We start from the raw sequence: 23,092 nt of genomic DNA, 5'->3' as shown, positions 1-23,092 counted from the left end.
CATGTCCGGCCGAACCATCAACGATGTAACATGTTCAACCCCGGACCCAGCCTCGGCGAGGTTCCCGATCGCCTTTCCAATTCTCTTTTAATTACGCTGGATTTATTCATACGTCGATATGATTCCATTAGTGCTTTCGCCTGGGACGATTTCAGAGTTCTGTTTTGGTTATTACGATACACTCAATCTAGGAACAACAAATAACCTCGTTTATGTATACAGGGTGTTTACTAAAATTTCATTATGAATTTTTTTGACGTTTCAGTGAATTTTCCTGATATTTGGAATGAAATTACCTGATTTTTACGCGAATGATTAGACACTCGTTTGAGTTTACAAACCGAGATATTTAATGAATGGGATCAAATGCTGTTTCAATTTTGCTAATGTTAAACTTAACATGTCGTTGGAAAATGCTTGACACACTAAGATTTCCTGAGCCGAGACCAATTTTCCCGATTTTTCCTGATGAAATCAAATTTTCTGATAATTTCCGGTCGTTACTGATAGGTGAACACCCTGTTACAATTATGATGCGAATATCAATTTAAAACAATCATGACTTTGAAACGAAGAGAGAGTAAAAAACTGAAATTTATTTCCTTGAGAATTTCAACTAAAAATGTGTAAATAAGGCTAAAAATTTGAAATAGTTTAGCAGCGGGACGTTTTAAGCGGTAACAGGCTCATTTTCAGCTGCGAAAACAAAGAAAATTGATAAAAAAATTGAGCGATGACCTTATCCTAGTTGTTATCACGCAACCACTCTTTCCTACTTAGAGTGATTACGTGATAACAACTGGGATCAGGTCCCCACTTAATTTTTCATTAATTTCTCCGTTTGTACACCTGAAAATGAACCTGTGCCGACTCGAAAAATTCTGTTTTTCTAGAGTTTCAATTTTGTAACCTTGTTTATACGTTTTTACTTGTTGACGTTTTTGACTTCGATCGCGATTTTGTATTAAGTAACTGTACACTTTCCACAGTAAAATGTTGATGACATCGTTCAATTAATGTCAGTTTCATACGTATATACTATTGGTTGCAGGAAGGGACGTTTAAAGACCTCAGGTAAAATTTTCCTGACTATTCCACATTTGTCCTGACCAAAATTATCGAAATTCCCTGACTTTTTCCAACCGACAAAATGCGTGCATAAGAATGAAAATGAACGAGTTTGGGGATGATTTCACTGGAAACGACAGAGAAAATTATGTGGACCTTTTCTCTCCAGGAACTAATCATTCACTTAACTAAAATCAATAGACTAAAGGAATTGTAATTCCTTACTAAAACATACCCCTGTTCACAATTCAAGGTACAACAACTAAAGGCATTGCGCCCAGAACTAGATCAAGGCTCAGTTTGATCGTGTGATTAGCGATAATGTTTTCCAAACTTCAAATATCAAGAAATGTTCGAACTTCCAGGTTTTTACATATAATCCCCTGACTTTACCCTAATTTTCCCGACAGTTCCTGGTTTTTCAAGACCTGCAGTCACCCTAGCTGCTGATAGCACCAAATTTCGGGATATCAAAACCGTTCCATTTTGAAATCGAACTTTAAACAATTCGGACATAACCTAGAAATAACACCCCGTATGATTTACGATTACGTCACACGATTTTCAATTCCCTCCTTTAATTTTTCGGATGGGGGACGGGGGGCGCGATGGGCGAATCGGCAACTTGGGGGACCGGCGATAAATCACCCGGGTCGGTTGGTGAATGGCTCTTCAAGACAAATGATTTCGCGTTGCTCCCGTCCTCTCAGCTTTCTCCGGGCCCCGTGTTTCCCAGGGATTTCTGCTTCGCCCCCGTTGTCCGACACAACCTCCCCCCTCCCCCCACCTCCGCGGCGAGCCTTGGTCTAATTGAGATTAGTTCGGTGATTGATCGAGCGGTACGGGGGTTCGCTTCGCACAATTTTAAATTATCCGGCTACAAGAGGTGTTGGTCGTTTGACGTATTTCCACTCTCGCTCGCGGGTTTGTATACTAAGGGAGAACGCCGCAAGAGCACTGAGAAGCTGCCAAGTTTCCTTCGATAAAATACGAATTTCCCGGGAAAGTTGTGTACATTTTTCTCCAATTTTCCAGAAAATTTTGTTCACACCTCTATCTAGTGTATGTGAAAATTTCGAGGAAAAATATGCATAACTTTTTTTCCATGGGAACATTTTCTCGGAGGAAATTTGGCAACTCTCGAATGATCATATGGCGTTTTTCACTGGTACGCGGTGATGGCTCCGACAAGCTTTTACTCGTGTGCGTGGGTCATCGCGTGATTTCCGATCAAGTACACTCGATGACTCAACTGCGTGCTTTACGACAAATTGATTGATTTCCCATTTAAGCCTCTGGAAAAGGATCGATTATCAGAATGTACCTCATGTCGTCGTCTCTCTGACGAAGAAACGTAATTCCATTCCGAAGTTGCCAAATTGTCTGAGACAATTCAATTTTTTACAATTATGGAATTGTTTAATTTTAGTTCAAATTTTCTCCGATTTTTGCTCGAGCTCAGAGGAAAATTCAACGAAAATTTCAGACGGTAATGCCCAAGATTTCCCTGTTAAAACTGCAATTAGCGAGATTAAACTCGGCAACATTGAAATGCAGTTACGTTCTTTCGCGGGGGAGACGACGATGTGATTGCGTACACGGAGCCGTCGTTTTTTCAAGATTAGATTTTCAAGATTTTTCAAAATTCCAGTCTCGTTCGTTAAAATCTCTAACTTTTCCCTAATTTTTCAGACCTAATAAAACTTTCTCAACACAATCCTCTGTTTTTGAGACCGGTAGATACCCTGTGAATGAATCAGACGCAGGCCCCGTTGCGTATGGCCCTCCTAGGCTCCTCGATGCACATCGCACTCTCGCTGTTGAATAAATTGACGCAGGGTGGACCTGGACCCCCGACAGGAAACGCCGGGTTGCCCGCTTCAGTGGTTCTCAAAAAAGAATCCACCCGAGGACCATGTCGGATTACTCGAGTTAGCTGAAATAAAAAATTCCGGATCTTTTTGTTGAATTTCCGTAATTCTCCGAAGTACTTCCGGATTGCCCTAAAAATCGGTACCATTTCCGGACCAGTAGACACCCTGCTCCCACTGACGAGCGTTGTCGCTGTTTAAAGAGCAAGAAACGCTACAGGCTGTCTTGTATAAAGGCATGGCATGAAACAAAAAATTCCGAATTTTTTTTGCGGGATTTCCGTAATTTTCCGAAGTATTTCCGGACTACCATCACGAAATCAGGAAACACCGGGTTGCCCGCTTCAGTGGTTCTCAAAACAGAATTCACCCGAGGACGATGTCGAATTACTCGAGTTGGCATGAAATAAAAAATTCCGGATCTTTTTGTGGAATTTCCGTAATTCTCCGAAGTACTTCCGGATTGCCCTAAAAATCAGTACTATTTCCGGACCAGCAGACACCCTGCATGATCCGCCTAACGAGCGTTGTCGCTGTTTAAAGAGCCGGAAACGCTGCGAGCGGCGCCTTCGTCGGGAGCGGCACGCAAATGCGAGGCTCGAGTGTAGAGCGTGTTGCGTCCGCGAGGTTTCCCTGGCAACAGGATGCTTCGGGGACGGCGCGGGGTTGCCAAGTTTCGCGGCGATGACTCCGCCGACCCCGGTCGAAACCGCGGACAGACGCGGCGTTGGCAACGGACCTCCGGGACGCCGTTGATCCTCGTTCACCCTCGAGTAACCGAGCCTTTCTCTCCTTTTAATTTTTATTCCGCCGTATAATTTTGTCACATTTCACTGGCAGCGACGTCGGGCTCGTTCACTTCGCCCTATTTAGGATTCAGGGCAACAAGCTCTTTTCTCTTACACGGGTTTTTCCCAATTTTTGCTCGAGTGGATCGGTTTGGTTCCTCTACACTGGGGGATGCTGACAACGCAAACGAGTTCAACATGAACGCATAACGTCACGTTAAGCTTGAACTCAGAAAAGTAGGTTTGAATTGTTGTTTCTCCATAAGACTCAACGATGAAGACAAGGTTGAACCACTGATCTCACGCTCAAAGCATGATTTCTCGACTTTGAATTTTTCGACGGGAGAGAAAGTGCGACTATCTGAGTTCAAAACTACCCCGACCATTTTCCTTCCCGAAATGTATCTTAGTTCATTTCACGCAGTCTAATTTCAGTCGTTTTAGGAAGGGCACTAAAAGATCTTCAACAGATGTCCTCTAACGTAAGCTTCGCGCTAACGCTTAAAAATGTTAAACTCATTCACCCATAAATTCGAGAAAAAATCTGCTCCCGTATATGTTTGACCATAAAGCGTTTTAATTTTGAAAATGTTTTAAGGATTTGGATTAATGGCGAAATGGTTGGTAAAAATTTTCAAGAAAAGGGTTATTTCTATAACGCTATTTTGCGTACAGCTCCTGCCGGTCTACTACTGGAAACTTCCATCGGTTGACATACTGCGAAAAAAAATTGCGAAGTACATACCAATGACTCGCTCAAAAAGTAATCCAAGTATGTCATCCAAAAAAGAGACTCACCTGTGAACAAACGAGAAAAAATACAATTAGTTAAACAAAAAGTTTGTGTTTTAATTATCATTTTTATTAAAAAGCTGTCCTGGTATTATCTTAACCAATTGGATTCTTCGTAATTTTTAGGTGGAACTACAAAAAATTCCCGGACCGTTGACGTACTTCCCTGACTTTTCCTGGTCGCTAGCCACCCTGTCGGTTATTGGCACTGATTCCCTAATTTTCCCTGAAATTTTTCATTCTCTGATGAATCCCAGTTTTTCCCCGCTATCCCTGGTCCTAGACTCCAGTTTTCGGTCCACGTTCCGGGCTCAGAGGCCGAAAGTTTCGGGCGTGGCATCCGGAGCAACCGAGGCTACGGCTCCGGCACCCGGAGCAACCGAGGCTACGGCTCCGGCACCCGGAGCAACCGAGGCTACGGCTCCGGCACCCGGAGCAACCGAGGCTACGGCTCCGGCACCCGGAACTTTCGGCCTCTGAGCCCAGAACGTGGACCGAAAACTGGAGTCTAGGACCAGGGAAAGCGGGGCCACGGCCGGAGTTTTTTTCATTGTAGACACCATACTTCGTAACAGAATAATATTTTCCAGGAAAAATAATTTTGCCGTCAATTTTTCCGGGTTTCGGTGCGGTTGAGACCGGGCGACTGGAAATTCGGGGTGGATTTAGGAGCTGGTGACGGGCTTTGGATCAATGTGAGTAGCATGTCTGCTTATCATCGTTGCATCCGCAGTCGGGAGCCGCATTCGCACTCGGGCCGTAATTGGAACGAGGTGAAACGCGAGAACGCGCGAGCGCCACTATCCTAAATACACCTACGTTGAGGTTAACGCGTCCACTCCCGCCGCACAATGGAAACCAGTCCATGCGGGAAATCGGACAAAATTTGGAAAATTGAAAAGCTAATACCTCCGTCAACACAAAACATCGAGGATTTAAAACTCATCCCAATGGTTACATCATACAATTTTCTATACAAAGTACCCGTTTGACTTAAAAACTTAACAAATTAAACCCCAAAATTTGTCCAAAATTACAATTCCAACTTCTAATGATGGTTCGTTTCACTGAGCGACCGCACCACCACCGTCTTGCGCCCCGGTCCACGTCCGTCCATTGCATCGCCCATCGCTCCGTAAACGAGCGCAGAGCTATCACCGGAGAAATCACCCAAGTCCACATCGAGTTACATGTCGGTTGAGTGGTTTTTTCGGGGGAAAAAATCGGCTTCGCTCACCATGTCCCAAATCTTCGAACAGTCGAGAGGTGGGTCCACACTGGCGGAAGGGTGGAGTTAACACGAAAGATGACATATTAATTATGTACGTGAAGTAAAATTAGCACTTTAAAAACGTATGACACCCGGCAACAGAAGTAGATTCCGCTCCTTAATAGTTAAAGTCACTTTGAAAGGAGTAAATTGCGTTCCGAATTCATATCACTCGGTGGTTTTAGGCGTTACAGATTGTATTCGATACATCAAACAGGTGAGATTGTATCGATATCAATTGGTTGACAATGTAAGCATAGCCTCAAAAGTCAATTTAGAAATCTGAGAGAACGGGATTTTTGTGATGGATTTTTGATTCTTATGAGTACAAAATGGCAATTGAAAGTGAAAATGTTAGGAATTTTCTCATTTTCAGCTTTTCCAACTTGAATTCTAAAATTTATGTTTTAGGTTATGTTCTATTGTTTTGAACCGAAGGATACATAGAACCACTATCAAATACGAGCCATAAAGACTTCGGCACAGAATTTTACTCCAAAATTTCAAGAAGGCAATAAATATAAAACACGAATGACGCTTCGCCGCTTCAAGAGTAAGTACCCTTGATGATCCAAGATCCCGGTCTTGAAATTCAATTCTCGAGCAGTTTCCCGTGCGCTTATCCAGGTCGCGGGAGATCTCGTAAGCGGAAAATTGTGGGTTTTCGCGTGCGAGGAAAAACACTCGCGAGAAGTAGAAAGAGCTCGCGTTAACCTCGCTCCAGTCTGGAGCGCGAAGCCGACCGCGTGGCAACGTTGATCTGGATCCTGGAGTCTGCGTCTGGTATCCGTTATGAACAGGTGGGTTCGGGCCGTCCCTTTCTCCCCGTGCTTGTGCATCCCCCCAGGCGGGCATCTCCTTTTCTTCCCGTCTCCCTCCCTTTCGCCCTCCGATTCGGGGTTCGTCTGCACCGCCAGGGTCCGCCCGCGGCTTGTTACGCGGCCCCCGCTCAGTGGATCGAGTCAATCATAGAAGACGGACAAAATTTGACAACTTTAAAAGCTCATAACTCCGTTCATTCAGCAATTAGAGATTATAAAAGTGGCTCCATTAGTTTCCTCGTGAAATTTTCTGACATAAGTACCCCTCAAAATTTAAAAGGTGACAGAATAAACATCAAAATTTGCAGTTTTACTCAAAAATCACATGTCCAGTCTCTCTGATTGACTCGATCCACAGTGCACCGTCTAACTTTCCACAATCCGTCGCTATTCCCGACGAGGAACCCACTGCATTTCGGGCTGATCCCTCTTGTGAGCGGATTTTGACTTCGTTGGAGGAATCACACACCCTCTGACGTCACAGCGGGGGTGAAAAGTGGTCGACTCATCGCGGTAGAGTTGCTGCGTACTGAATTGGATTTTGGGTGGTTTAACTTCGGCAGTTTTGAATTAATGAGGGATTTTTGGAGACTGAGCGACGCTGGATAGCCTTGTAGAGTTGAACATTTCCGTGTTTAGGGGTACTTTGAAATCCTATTTTTGGTCAAACCAACCAAAATTGACCGAATTTTAGGTGGAATCGACAGAAACCGTAAGTGACTCTGAGACATCTGGGCTGAGGATGAATAAAGTGTCCTGCATGGCAGATCAATCGATATATTGCAAAGCACAATGCGATTCAGGTTCGATCCTGGCGGCTCGCATCGAATTTTCAACGAGGTTGTGAAATATCAATCCAAAGACAAATCTTTGGATTCCAATTCAAATCAAAGATTTAGGTAACCCAAGAAAAAACGAATAAAAAGGTTAGCCGCACTATCAGGATACTTAGTGTTCTACTCCCCGTATTAACGCAAAACTCGGTTTCTTTTTCTTACTGTGTAGTGAGCAAATCAGTTCCTGAGTGTCAAAACCAGTCTCCGAGAAACCGTAGTGATTTTGCTGCAGTCTATAGCCTTCCATCAACCGATTTGAAAAAAAAGGAAGAAAAAAAGAGAGAAAACTATATACAACCCAAATAACAAAATGGGAGACTAGTGCTGGGTCAACACAATTCTGCGGGGAAAGCAAGGACAAAAAATTCAAAAAAATTTCAAATTGAGTGAACGATTTGAGCTCCAGTGAGTATCATCAGTGCATACGACTCAAATCAAATTCATAAGTGCAACGTATGGCCCGCACAGGTAGCCGCGACCCCGGGGGGACGGGGCGGAGGTGGTGGGGGAGGGGGCGTTGAAAAAAAAAGAGAAAAAAAGGCAGGCCTGTCTTTCAACGCTCTTCATCCTCCGATCGCGAGAGAGGGACAGCAGTGAGGCGTAAGTGATCGATTATCGATATTTCCCCATTCGAAGCTGAGATAAAGACTCGATTGTTTGAGTATACCCAGTCTATCGATCCTTTTCGATAGGTTCAAATGGCTGACTAATCGATACATCGCAGAGCACGTCACGCCACCGAGGGACAGACAAACCACATTGTCAATGACCTTCACTCGGGTCGCCTGTTGCAGATCGCGATTGTGGAGGGGAACGGTGGAAGGGGGCCCCGGCCGGGGAGCCGGCGGGGGGGGGGGGGGGGCCTCAAGGTCGGGTCGAAGGCCCTCCAGACCTCAGGCAGCCTCGGCACTCGACGCTGGCGCGGCGGCGGCGCGTCCGACGATGCGCTCGCCGTGGCTCGATCCCACAATCGCGCTCCCGGCTTCATCGTGATGTAACCGGTGATGATCGGCGGATCGGATGTGCAAGCTTCAGCGACGGAGAGGATGAAATCGACGGTATTGTCCTGACGTCACATGCGGTGCAGGTTATATCCACGCTGTTCAAGTGGTCGTAATCAAATATATGAGGCGTTCAAGGGAAGAGGAAATCGATTACATTTGCGCAGACGCTACAATGCGAAACGATATCGGAGATGGCGAATAGAGCTTGGAGGGTCGCCTGTTATCTGTCATGTTTCAACAGCGAATATGCACGAGAAAATATTACTAATCCACTAGGGGGGGTAAGCCCCCTTGACCGCTTCGCGGTCCAACCCTCCGAAGCGCTTCGCGTCTCGGGCGTTGTGCGGACTGACACTAAATTTTCCGGGGGCGGGTCCCTCCCAAGTGGATTTGGAGGCTCTTTCAGAAAGAAAGAGCAGGAGGAAGGATCTGTCTATACTTTAGGGTACTTCGGGGGCTTCTGAGAAGCTTAAGGGTTCTGGGAGCTGAATAGAGCTTGCCGATCAACGATTAATGGATCTGGCGAAGAATGAAAAGCAAACAGAAACAGCAACAGTTCGGATTACTCAACCTGCCGATTTGTCTACTTTTGTAACCGACCTTGATAGATAAAAATACATTCCAAGATAGGGTCTTATCACCTCGCGCGCCTAGCTTCGATACGGCTACAGGATTGGTGGGAGGCGAAACAAAGTAACTTGCTTTCGGAACATTTCTCGGAAAGAGATTGAATACGATACTGCAATGACTTTTGGAGGGCGGGGCTGTTGCTATGGCACGGCACAATGGCGGATAATAACAAAATCGGAAGAATCGGAAGAGGTTTTATTCGGAAAACAAACTTGCTGGAGATACAAAAATCCTCGTGAAATAAAAATATAAATAAAAATAAATAAATAAATAAAGTGATATGCAAACGAGAACCGATTGAAACGGGTTTACTGTACGAATAAGTACGGGCATTTTGAACAGAAATTCTCATTTTTAATACATTCGAGAGTTAAGAACTGTTGGCTGAAACTGAAATCTAACCGAAAAAGAGGCACAAGGCAGGATGAAGAGGGGGGGAAGGGGGGTGCGATAGCTTTACAATTCTCTCCCGGAAGTCCGAGAAGTTGAAAGACCTAAGATAGTGGCGACATAGCGGGATTCACACGGCATGATCGACGAAGAGCACTGAGCAGCATGAAAAGGGACTACCGACTGTAGTAAAAAAGCTATTTTTATAGTATACCTTGGCGCAGAGCAGCAGTCGTTGAGAACGGTTAGAACGAAAATCGCGAAAGTTTTGACATTTCCTGTCTAGATTTTCACGTAAGCTCGTTGGCACTTCCCACGATTAAGTGAGTGAGGCGTGTAAATACGAACGCTTACATAATGTGTAGGAGTTAATGGTGGCTCGCAGGTGCTTGCGGCTTTCGTGCTTAGGAACGGAGAGTATACTGCGAGTCCGAGTTGATATCTGTTCGTACTTTGTGACTTTTCGCATACTCTTTTTGCGGGCACTAAATCCTACAAGAATGCACTAACAATGAGCGACTGATCTTTTCAAGTGCAAACGGTAACGATGCAACAGTGTCTTTACATTACTCCTGAAAAAAGGTGCTGCTCTCTGATTGGTCGGCGAGTTTTAGGCTTTCATGGTAGCCCCTTCGCTCCTAGTTTGACCCGATGCAAACAAACCCCCGGTAAAAATTGGCGATAAGAGCTGCGTTTCAAAATACCACAGGAATTCTTAAAGCCGGCTAGAGAAGGCTACAGAAAATCATATAGCTGGCTGTAGAATGCGGAGAAAATCATACGGCCGGGCTATACACTTTATCGCCCGGCTGTTGCTTTTTCGCCATCGATTATAAAAGGCTATAAGAAATTGTGTAGCCGGCTACAGAAGCTATTGGAAATCTTACAGCCGGCTGTAGGTCTATGGTAATTTGAAACACAGATTCTATTGCCAATTTTTACCAGGGACAAGCTGAAGACCGGGATCTACACATTATAGAAATTTACTTTCATGCAACTTCATGAAACTCGGTGTGAATTGTTTGGCGAAAATTAAACTATTAGTGATAAGGTTATTCATATCTCACCCGATGAAATGAATGTTTCTGGATCGGGTTTGTTTGCATTGGGCCACAAGATACCTTTAGGCAGCTTTAAACTGATAAACCAATCAGAGAGCGGAACGTATATGGCAATAATCACCATGCTTAGGTACTCGAAATCTACAGAATTCGGTGATACGGTTCCACTTCATGATTCTTAGAAGCAAACCTAAAAACCCATCACTGATGACTCGTGTAACGAATTCTACCAACCACTCAACGAAAAGAAAAACCCTTAATTTTTTCTTGAAGCGAGCGAGAGAAAGGGAGGGGAAAAAAAACTCTTGAAACCTTTCAAATGATATCTTTGAACAATAAGCCATCTAATTTAGAATCACCGATCCCTCAACATTCCTGGAGGTAATATGTATTATTTGAAAAATTTTCTGAATTTTCCTCGTATTTTCCCCAAAAACTGCTTTTCATCATAGACAGAACAGACATTTTTTCTACGAACGTCAGTTGGATAGGATTTTTTCTGAGGTTCAAGTTATTCTACGGACAAAAAACAGAAAAGGGTTCTGATGTCTGTGTGGGATTTTCCCCATTATTTCGACCAATTTTCCTGACTGATCATGATGGACACTTCAACGCCTCTAATCATTACAGGCACGTATTTTAAAAAATATCCTTTCAAACTGCCTCGTAGGTGCTTAGACACTTTTTTTCGAATACGTAAGCAGAGCATGAGGAGGGCTCGAGGACATCTCGAGGCGAAATCACACGAAACATCTTAAAATTTCAGCCTCGTTAAGAGCGAACCTCGGCAACGCACTTGAGAAAGACAGCAGACGCTCACGTAGAGCTGCGAACCTAGAAGGGGCCGAATTAGGCAAAATACGACCTTCGGAAGTTATTTATGAGATTTGGAGCGTCGAAGATCACACCTGGCTTGCGATTCGATCGCTGTCCAGATATTTTTGGAATTGGCGAATTCATACCGGAGACGCGGTTGTGGTTGGCCTCGAGAGGGAATATTTGACAGACAAGGAAGAGCGAAAAAACATTCGCGCATTTCGAAAACGTAATATTTAATCTATTTTTTGCGAGTTACCTGTCACGCTTGTTGAGTAACTTTCTTCTCCTCATCATAATCCCCCTTTAAGCTCCCTCCGTCTGGAAACTAAAATTATCTCAACTATCATACCGAATTTACTCTTGGAGCAGCTCGTACACCGTTGAAAATTCCGTAGTAAAGGTCTACGTATATACCTCTCTGGAATCTAAATAGAGCCGAAAGAGCTAATGCAAAGTGTTATTCGCTCCATAATGGCGTAAGATACTCGGCAAAAAGAATAGATTCTTCTCCGAAAAAGTGTACGTTGCTCCTTAAAAAAGGTTGAATCCCCTCGCCTTCTTTGGGCGCTATATGTAGACTTCGGAGTGAGGTATACGCACCGAATTTTCAAGATTTATAACAGAGCAGAGGTTACACCAACGAAGGTAATAAAGTGACTTCTCCTTGACATATCCGGATTCTTCCGACTCTCGAACTTGCGTTTCCTTTGTCTATAACTTTGTCCACCAATTTCAACAATCAACGGGCAGGGTGTTGAAATTGATACACGAAGCGGTAGACAGAGGAGACAAAATGAGTATGAAGGGGTCTTATCGGTCACTCAAAAAACAAGTATGGGAAGAGTGGCTTACCGGCCGAGTTATGGATCATGGAGCCATAAAATATAGTTCGTGGAGCCATGCTTATAGGTTCACGACCAATATAGTATGGCTCAGAAAGCCAGACTGTGGCCGGTAAGTCACTTTGGTTAGAAATTATGGATCTCCGGGCCATTTTTTATGGGTCTAAGGGTTATACATTATTTTGATTGGTGGAAACGGGTGGTTGGAATGGACGAAGGAGGTAGATAATAGACTAACTACAAGTATTGGACTAACTCGCAGTTCGTGGGAGATCCTATGGTTAATCCATCATTTCCTCCTTTAGTCTATAACAAACACCCATTTGAACCATCGCTATATACTCCCTGTGTCTTCTTTGTCTATCGATTTCAATAATCAGCCCGCACCCCGCTGTAACGAAGGAATCCTCCGGGTTCCAATAGACTTATCCGGTTTCTTCCGACCCTAGAACTTGCTGGAGGGCGTTGGACGACACCCAGAGTCCAGACCCAGGCCGCTGGAGCTTGAGGCTCGAAACCCGCTCGGGCGCTCGGGTTCCGGACAGCTGGCCTCCAAGCGAAAGGCGTACCTCTAAATCCACATGAGCCCTGGAGAACGTAGAGCTAGACGGCGAACGAGGCTCACGTGGAAATCGAGATAGGCCCTTTACGTCGGAGGAGCCGTGGCAGGGCTCCAGACGAAGACGAGGAAAGAGAGCCCGGCTCGCAACTCAGTCAGATCTATCGATATTTCCCCATTTGAAGCAGTAGTAAATAATCGATTATTAAGGTCGCCTTGTTTAACGATACTTTTCCATGGGTTTAAATGGGCGATCGATCGATATATCGCAAAGCGCGCGGCGGCGCTGAAGTCAGTGCCCCGAGGCGGAGCGGAGGCCCGACCCCAGTTAACCGGGGACACTCGCGATTTTGGGGGCAATGCCTCTTCTGGAGTTCTGGCTCGACGCCCTCCTTCCATCCTCGCCTCCCCCCCCCCCCCCGGGGCCCCTCGCGCCGCTGGAGAACCAGATGAAGATTTAATTTAACTGTTGCGGCGGCGGCCCGGGTCAAGTGCCGCGCTCTGCTCGCGACGGACGGTTCCGGGAGGGGCCGGGGGCATGCACCGAAATTCTCGGTCGGCCGGGAGCCCGGCCCGCCGGCCACCGCGGAGGGCATCGGCACGGGGTCCGCTGTCCCCTGTCGCACAATCGGCTCGAGTCACTGTCGCCAGGAATTGGGTTTGTTCGCTGATCCATTGTCGATAAATGGGTAAGCAGACAAAATGCCATGGACGTTTTGGGGGTGGTTTCGACCCCATTTTCGACCGGGAAACAAAATTACAATAAAATTAATAAAAATCAAAAACCCTTAGAGCCTCAGACCCTCATATGTGACAGAACGCTTTTTTTCTGTTTTTGTTTTCGTATTACAAGTGGGGGTCGGAGGGGTTATGGTTTTTCTTAATTTTATTAAGTTTTTGTTTCATGCTCGAAAATGGCGTTGAAACGTTCCTGGAATTGTGCTTGTTTCCCAACCTTAGTTTTTCATTTAGTAGTGTTTGTTAGATGTTCGAGCTATTTTCGCGTTATTGTCTTCAGAATTAACTTGAATTTTTATACGGTATAAGATTTCTGACATCCTAAATATTCATTTTTCATCACAGTTCATTCTAACGTTCTACTAAGCCAATTTTCATGATATATGCGTTCATCGATAGTAGATAGTCCCTAGATGAGCCCACTCTTCAGATTAACTCACGGGAACCCGCGAGGCGCCCTCTGGGAATCGGCCGCGTAGCGGCCAGGAGGCGTGCCCCTTCGTAGTATAAAGTCATTCGTTGAGAGTTCCTCTAAGTTCATTTAGTGGCTCTAATTCAAAATTTTTTCAAGTTCGTGAAGTTCTTCGTGTCATTCCTCTCCTCGAAAAACCCTCGTCGATGCCCATTGCCCATGCCCTTTTCTTTGAGAGAAAAATTTGACTGATTTGAGGATCTTGCCTGAGAACAACTCCCGATTTTTCGTCAAAGTTTAAAAAACTCTCTCATTGCTAGTCCCTGCTGAATCTTTTACGGCGCTCATAGAGGGCGTCGTCTAAACGGATGCGAAAAGGAGATCACCGAGTCCCGGGCTAAAAATCGCGAGCCGACTCATCAACGACCCGCGTCTTCCTCTTCCGTCTCGCGTTCGAGTTGAGTGAACTTTGATTTTATTTAGGTATTTATTTATTTTTTTTTCTCTCTCCTCGTCTGCGCCGCTCTTGGGGCCGGACGAGCGACCCGTTAGCGGCGTGTACGCGACGGCCACGACGACGACGGCTCCGTTTTATTTATAGGTGAACGATCTCGTTCTCGACGCCCGGCGCGGACGTCGCTCCTTGGCAACGCCGCCCCTCCCGGGGGGGGGGGGGGGGGGGGGGGTTGATAGGGGGCAGACGCGTTGCGATGGGTCATTCAACCGCGTAAGGATGCTCGGAAAAGCATCCATAAGCAAAGCAGCGGCTTGCTTCGCCGCACGGTGGATCCGGTCGACGCCAGAGCTCGGACATGATTTCAAAGCTTTACAAGCGCATATCGAATGGAGACTGGCGAAAAATTGTAATCCTTAGGGAAAAGATTAGGTGGAAGATCGCCTACGAGATGGGCACAAAGCTGGCTCTCTTCTCCTGAGGAGGATTGAAGATTTTCTGCTGTTTTTATTGACTCGACGAGTCCTTTAATTTTAGCAATTTTAAAATTGCTTCATTTTTTTATCGTTTCTTCTGCTCGATACTGGATGGCCTGACAAACAGGGCTATGCCCTAGTCTTTCGTGGGAGGAGAAGATGAAGAAGAAGAAGAAAAGCGCATACCTCCATGAATATGAAATGTTGATGTTTCAGAAGTAGTTCGGTTTTCTCGTATTTTCTCTGAAAATCACCCCCTAAAAATAAAATTGTAGCGATATAGACGTCAAAATTTGCAGTTTTAGTCAGAAATTTCGTGTTCGTCCTTTCTGATTGACTCGATCCACTGTGCGCCGTCATCAACCTGCGCCGAAGCTGCCATATTGCGTCCGGATATCCCGTGACTCGATTCTTGAATCGGTATTGAATGACCTTGATCGATAAGAAGTTCTGCTAACGAGGGAATTAATCGATCAGGATCAATCGATAACGATTCTGGCTATACCGGGCTCAGAGGCCGAAAGTTCCGGCTGCTGGAGCCGTGACTTCGACTACTACAGGTTCAGTGACCGGAGCTACAGGTGTTACACCCGGAACTTCCAGCTTCGGAGTCTGGAGTGGACGGCATGTCTATTAGCTTTCAGAGCTTTCTAATATTTGGAGTTTTTTTTTTCTTTTTTTTTTCAGTGTGCACATCGTGCGAGCTTAGCAGTGAGTAATTTGTGACAGAATAAACAAACGCACATCCTAATCACTTAATGGAAAGATATTGAGTATCATTTGCAAAAATTTCTTGTCAGATCGACAGGAATTTCTATTAAATACGTTGCGGCAGAAATTTCAGGCAGGAAGTGTCTCTGCGTAGTTTCAATCGAGAATGCCCGGAATATCCGCAAAAACTGACGTCAAGGGGGAGCGAGTCAAAGTTCGAGGTCGAAAAGCAGAATTTTGCGAGAAACAGGTTGCAAGATTTGACAACGCAAAACTTCCACCGATCAGTTCATACAAAAGAAAACAAAGAGAAAAAAAATCAACTAGGTACTTTCAGACAGTTGAATATACAATTTGTGACTAATTTACCGCGACAAGTATAGATATTCTCAACTACGTCTCTATAAGCTCATTTAAATGATTTCCGCGGTTCTGGGAAATTCGTCTGGCAAGCTACGCGAATTTTTTAAATAATAGACGCGTGAGCAATTACTAAGTAACAGATAATTTGAACGAGCTTGAAGGGGTGTCACACATTTTGCAGGAGAGTGATAGCGACCCGTATTTTCCTTTGAGTGCTTTTCTCACATCTGCTCGCTTTTAACCCACACACTGTCTTTTTTCAGAGTAGTGCCATCTGGCCACTAATGATTACTGCGGTAAGATTCTCTAAAAATTATTAGTCGTCTATTTAAGACTTCAGGAGCAAAATTCTTCCAAAACCCATCGATTGAGTCACAGAAAATTTTAAGATTGGAATATCAAAAGCTTGATTGATTCATTGTGCAAGTTCGAAGAAGTATATTCACGGCTCATACTTCGATGATCGTCAACACATTTTTCTTGACGGTTCCTTAAAATTTGACGGTAGTTTCTTCACTTTTCAAAAATTTTGAACTGTCAATGTCCTCAAATTACAGAAATTTCACCGATCGATAGATTAGTCACTTACTCCGCAATTACGCCGTACGTAATTCATTCTTCTGAATGTCTAAGAGTAAAAGCGAGGTATTTTCATGCGAAGCGGCACCACTGGGCGTCGGTCCGACTCCCGATTATTTCGCGCTCGCAGGGTGAATGGACTCGCGACGCAGGTCGAACTAACATTTTACACACTTCTTTAACTCCTCGGTTGCCAGATTTCCTGTAAAAAAGCCCTACTTCCCTCCCTTTAAATCAGGGGGACTGAAGCTACGTAATACGGTATGTACTGACAAGTGGTGAGAACTAATGGTAGTGAATGATCGGTAAGTAAGCGCTCATAGCCGCTACAAAAGATGACTAGCTTTGTTTCTACGTTCCCCCATTTCATTTCAGAACGGACAGCAGTACGGTATCTTCCTAATCAACCCTTCGATCTAACCTCGGTGTTACAGTTGCGAATTCTCCCGTTTAAACAATGTGACTGTTCATTTTTTTTGGTCACAGTTCTTTCGACGGATCAACCGGTCCGATTTTCATGATTTTTGGGGCTTCCGATGGAAAATAGTCCCTGGATAATACCGCTCCATTAAGATCAAGTCACAAGGGCTTGCGAAGCGCCGTTTGAGGGTTGGACCGCGTAGCGGTCATGCAACATACCCCCTAACAAATATCATGACCGGCGTAGGACAGGGCTACCAAATTCCTCACACAAGGAACCGTTTTTGGAGATTTCCAAGACGCCACTCGATTTTTCCGATCATGTGAAGCATACTGGAAAAAAATTCGCTTGGATCTAGATTCCAGACTCTTGATAACAATGGCAAAAAAAATACTCTTGATTACATCCGATTTTTCTTTGAATCGAAGAGCCGAGCCTCTTGATTTAGGCGGATTTTCTTTCGATTCAAGCAAAAAGTCCGATTGAATCAAGAGTATTTTTTCTTATCAATGTTTTTAAGAGCCTGGACTTTAGATCCTAGCGACTTCTTTTTCCAGTGCAGGTACCTTTCAGCCAGGGGGATGCTGATTTGAAGGTAGGGAGGAACGGGGAGGGGTCTTCCCAGTAAGATGTCTCGGCTTCAAGTTCTGTCTGTATCGCAAAGGATGACAACTCCGGTGCCCTGATGCGTGGATTCGGGAGGTGAGGATGACACTAAAAAGACACACATAGAGCGAGCGTAAAAGAATAAAAAAATAAAAATACACAGGCGCATACTTGAATAGAGTGCGAAGAAAAAAAGGAACCGAGGCAATAGCCGAGACGACAGCGACCGGGCGACGACCCACAACGACCCGCGTCGATCACCACTGTTGCCACATCGCCGAGGGCCAACCGCGTGCTTTTCGATTGGCCTAGAGTCCCTTTATACTGAGAGTCAAGACAATTCGGCTCATGGATGTCACAAACGGGAATAAAGATTACAGAAATTGAACGTTTTTCGTAATCTTTGATCGGCCCATTCTCAAATGCCTTTCTCCGTTCCTCCTCTCATTCCGTTTGTTCCTTGCCGAACCCGTAATTCCCTGGTCCATTCCAGATTATAATCTTTGCAATTGGTGAAAATGTAATCTTTATTCCCGTTTGTGACACTGTGGAGGCCTAAAATACGGGAACCAATCAGAAATGGATTCAAATTGTCTTGACTCTCAGTATAAAGGGACTCTAGCCTACACGCGTTAAGTCATAACAATAATTTCGAGGGCAGAGGTCCTGGGAATTTATGTAAAGTCCCACACAAGTCTGAATCGGTAAATTTTTACACACGGAAATTAAGACTTAGTGTGTGAGACTCAAAGTTCAAGTCATGTGGATCTCAGAATTTTTCGGGTCGTGATTCTGGAAACTTGAGGTTCATTTTCTGAATTTGACATCGCGCATCTGAAGTAGCTTGGTCCTTCGGTTACTCCCTAAAAGCTCTAACCGAAGTGCCGAGGTTCTTCAGATGTGTGACCCGAACTTCGGCAGCTAAGAATTAAGTTTTCCGATTCACGGTCCGAAAATTTCAGGGATCCGTAGGACTTGGATTTCGGGTTCCATGCACGAAATGTTTTTCTTCGTGCATAGTGGATTACATTTTGCAATAAGGAACCACTTACCGGCCACTAACCACTTTCTGACTCACTTTAGAAACATGTGCCAGGCATTCCTTCTTGCAAAATGTAATCTAATTCACAAAAATACGATCGATTTAAAAAACGATCAGATTCCGCTAAGCGTTCTAAAAAGTTTTCATTTAGGAACTATGTAGAGTCTGGCACAAAATTACATTCCAAAATTTTTTGGAAACGTAAAATTGTACTCATTGCGATTTTCCGGGTGGCAAAATGATAGCGCTCCGGAACTTTTCGGACCCCTGGCGAGAACTGTCACACTCGGAGAGCCCGGGATCCGGAAGATACTCGATATTTCCTCGCAACGCTGGGGCCGCGACGCACGCCTGACTTACGGCTTACGGCACCGCTGCCGCCGCCGGCTAACGGACCGACTTCGGGGTCGACAACTCCAGGGCCGTTCGCATCCGCCATTCCCCCGGCCGCTCGGCGCGCGGTCGACGCAACGGGCCGCGTCCCTAGGAAACCGCTGGCGGCGGCAATGACCGGGCCCGAATCGGACGTCCGAATATCTGGATCGCCATCCCCCCCCCCCCCTTCCGCCGTGGGACGGCATCTCGACACCTCGCAGGTGGGATGACCTTCCTGTGTGTCTGTGTGCGTCACGACGGGTCGAGGGAATCCAGTTCCGGGTGGGCAGCTTCGGCTTCGAGTCCAGTGGCTCCTGGCGCTGCCGTCCAACGCAAGAAAGCCTCAAGTGCAGTCCGGGTTGAGCCTCGAGAGACGTATGAGCATGTGCTAACCGTAGCTCATACAGAATTGGACTTACTGCTTTCTGACAGGGCTCCACGCTCGCGAACGCTGTTCCCGCGCTTCGAGTTCATGCCCTCGCGTTAGAAAAGTAAAAGGTTTGCGGCCAGAGAGCCAGAGACACAGCGACAGTGAAACTACCAAACCGCGTATCTCGTTTGCGCTGTTTAAAAAGCTCCGCACCAGTTATAATTTTTTAAGGGAGAATAAATCAATATTGTCCCTTGAAGTTTTCCCATGAGGCTCCTTGGACAGAGAGGATAAATCACGAAAGTTTTCAAGAATTGAAGTTGAGTAATTTTCCATTTTAAAATTAAGTCCGGCAAGAAGTCTGCAACGCCACAAACTGTGGTATGGTCTAGTAGTCACCGTGCGTAGGGTTTCAACTCTATTTCGACTTTCAAATTCTCTGTTTTTTCCCTTTATTTACCATGATTGATTGCAAAAAATACCTCTTCACAACTGATTCATCACAGAGGTATAACATTATCGCTCAGCCGAGGTTCTGAGTGTTTTGATAGCTGACGACTTACGCCTTTTCAAATTTCTTGTGTATCTTCACTACCACACACTCCTATTCTAAAGAAAAAATATTGGGCTTAATAATTTTCAAAAAGCTAAACTTTCCGCGTGAAAAAGCAAAAATTCCAGAGTCAACGTCAAATTATCACGCTTTTCCTGTGTTTCCCCTTAGTCTGTACCAACCGCCCGTTTTGACCAATAAGATTGCTTCATTTTCCCATGCTCTTCTTTGTCTATCAACGTCAATAATGGGCCGCTGACCTTAACTATTCAATGCTACTCCAGGTTGAAAAGGGCGACATCCATGTTCAGACAGCGCGCGAGGGCCGTGAGCGGATCACATATTTCGCCCGCAAAATCTAGTGTATGCAACCCGGACCACCGCGGAGTTAAAATAGTTGCACGTTGGGTTCAAACCCAACTTTACGTATCCTTCCGATGTGCTGCGCGTAGTTTTGAGTTGAAAAACCCCTGAGTTTATACATTGTGAGGACTACAAGGAGGAGAAAAACTGATCGTGAGATAGAGTTGACAGTACTCACCTGAGTATAGCACCAATTTTCAGCTACCGGCGTGTTGGCTTCTTGTGGAGGTGGGCTCGGGACGCGGGACACAGCCATGCTGGAGCCCGGATGGTTGGAGCTGACCCGAGGCGAGCACTCACTCACCACCGGCAGCCTGAAACAGAAAATCAAAATCAGAAAATTTATAAAAAATCTAGGAATATAAAAAGTCTCCAAGTACCAAGTTTAGTTCAACATGGAAAAAAATTGACGCCCACTCGGACACGAAATCGAAGTTTTGTTCTTTCTCCTTAAAAGGTCTGTAGCGACGCGACGCAACGAGACGCACCAGTTACGCAACTTCAATAAGTGGCCGATCACCTCGCTCGTTTTTTTCCGGGAAAGGTTTCACCTTTTTGCAAAAAACTGTTCTTGGACCGAAAAAATTCGATTACGCTTTCTTGCTACGAACATCGATAGTGCACCGTAGATTAGAAACGGACCCCGTTCTTCCTGGGGGGTTTTGGATTCCCCCTCTCATAATTCTAGCATTGAAGGAGAAAAATCGGATTATCCACCACAAATAAAACCGCGACCAAAACTGCCTATGAAAACTGGCTGGCAAGAACTCACAATCAGTACTAATCTAATCAGTACTATTCAGACCAGTACTGTTTAGTACCGTCCTAAAAAGTTTAGTGGGTATAATAAGAAAAGTTCAGTTCTTTATCAGCAGTACCTTAGCGTGGCAAAATTAAAAAGAAAATTCGAAATTCAGGAATGGCCACAAAAATGACGTAGCCACGAAAGTCGAAGCTTCTTGGTGGCTTGCAGATCAACTGGCTGCACAATAGCTACCCAGAGGGCATTTACCTCTATGGCACTACGCATCGATGCGCGAGGAATTGCATAAATCCCAGACTGTCTCAAATAGCATGCGTGTCATGAAGCGAGAAAATTGTGGACCTTCTTTCGGATTTCCGCACTTTTCAGTCCATCCAGAATGGCTTCAAAAAACAGGGTGTCTAGTATTTTTTCATTTTGAAAAATCCTGATATTTTCCTGATTATTCCTGATATTTTATTAAAAAATGTCTGATTTTTCCATTTGGAAAATTCCTAATATTTTCCTGATTTTTCTCGTAAAAACTATATGTATTGCATGAATGCACGCGGAAACTAAATTTTCTGACAAAAAGAGAAAAATTCCTGATAAAACGTCCGATTTTTCCGATTTTTTCCTGATCGGCCAAAATTCCTGATATTATCCAGTTTTTCCTGATGCTAGACACCCTGAAAAATCAGTTGTACTCCCGAACTTTCCGGATTTCTCGGAATCAGCTAACTTTGAACCCGTGAGAAGTCGCTAAAACACGGTCGGCGAAATATTTCTTCGAGGCGACGAGGGCGAGGACAGGGGCAAGAGCGAGATGGGCCGCGCCACGTGTGTTCCACTTCGGTGGTTGAAAGAGCGGGTAAAGCAGAAAGGCGGGCGGGTCAAGCGCCGGCCGGGCCGGGTCGCGCGCGGCTCACGAAAAACGAGGATAGACGCGGAGCGGCCGCGGCCGGCGCGAGCAGAATCGGAGCCGGAGCATTGAGATCGTATCGACTCGGGACGAAAGAAAGACGAGACCTAGTTACAAGTGGGCAGTGGGCACAGGTCAAACGCTCCAACGGATTTAATTACCAGAGTCGCAGGACTGTTGCGTTGTCTTTGGACCGATTCAGGTCTCGCCGGTTCGCCGGTGGAACGCCACCGCGGTCCAACTCCACTTCGACAGGGAACCACCGCGTTGCCAGTCGGGTCCGGGCGAAATCAACCCCAATAGAGAATTTGCAGGTGTATGATATTGTGTATATTTCTTCTTTAACATGATACTGCAACGAAAACTGAGTACCAGGATATCCTTGGTTTCTAAATTGAACAATTATTGGTAAACATATGACAAAATACCCGAATCTGCTAAAATGCATGCGTTTAAATGGGAAATACCGCCAGATGACGTCATGAGACGGTACATTTTCTCACGTGTAAATCTATTTTCCTCCGATGTCCCTTGTCAGAAAAAAATTATGAAAAATACTGCGAACTCAGCGCATTAGGTTCTCTCAGATGAAGCAATAAAATTTTTGTGTGCAAATTCTCCATTCTTCTCGAAATAGATATCTTATGGTTCACGAATTTACAGGAGCATTTTAAGATTCGATTTTTTTTTTTTTTTTTTTTTTTCATTCAGATTTGCGTGAGAGGACAATGTCGGGCTTACAGCCCCTGGGGTTCCACCCTCCCGGTCCTTAATCAAGCCAGCCCAAGGGGTCCAAAAACTTCCATAAAATGGAGGAACCCATGCGAGGCCGAGAAAAACGGGGAAACCCTATAAAAAGGGGAAGGTTTTTTTTTTATATTATTATTAATTTTTTCATGGTGGAGAACACCACATTCAAGCGGATAGTACTTGGGGGGAGGTAAGCTGTCGACCGCGTCAATTTGTGTGTCCGGTAAAATATTGCGAAAAATTTAAATGGGGTAACCTAAATTTATTTTAGGAGAACCCTTGAAAGTTTCTGTGCCCCTGCCAACCCCGGGAAACCGTTGTTTGAGTCCATCAAACTCGGGTCACCTGGCCGGGAATCGAACCCATTTACGAACCCCGAACGAAATCATTACTATCTCAACTTCTTCAAATACTGCACTCACGCGCTTAGCCTTAAATACCTCGATTCCAGTGTCTGATATGAC

The 23,092-nt window shown here is 45.1% G+C and overlaps 1 protein-coding gene across 4 annotated transcripts in view; it reads right to left on the bottom strand.

Annotated features, from left to right (window-relative positions):
• The window catches only part of rdx (BTB/POZ and MATH domain-containing protein rdx), a 143,536-nt gene that overhangs the window by 20,994 nt on the left and 99,450 nt on the right, over positions 1–23,092 (bottom strand). For all 4 annotated transcript variants that reach the window (XM_019059428.2, XM_019059427.2, XM_019059426.2 and 1 more), the window contains exon 3: positions 20,393–20,528. In XM_019059428.2, coding sequence (XP_018914973.1) covers positions 20,393–20,528 — 136 coding nt within the window. The remainder of the gene's footprint in view (positions 1–20,392; positions 20,529–23,092) is intronic.

This window comes from Bemisia tabaci, chromosome 4 (assembly GCF_918797505.1).
Source record: "Bemisia tabaci chromosome 4, PGI_BMITA_v3".
Taxonomy (NCBI): Eukaryota; Metazoa; Arthropoda; class Insecta; order Hemiptera; family Aleyrodidae; genus Bemisia; species Bemisia tabaci.
This window is presented reverse-complemented; position numbering and strand designations above follow the sequence as displayed.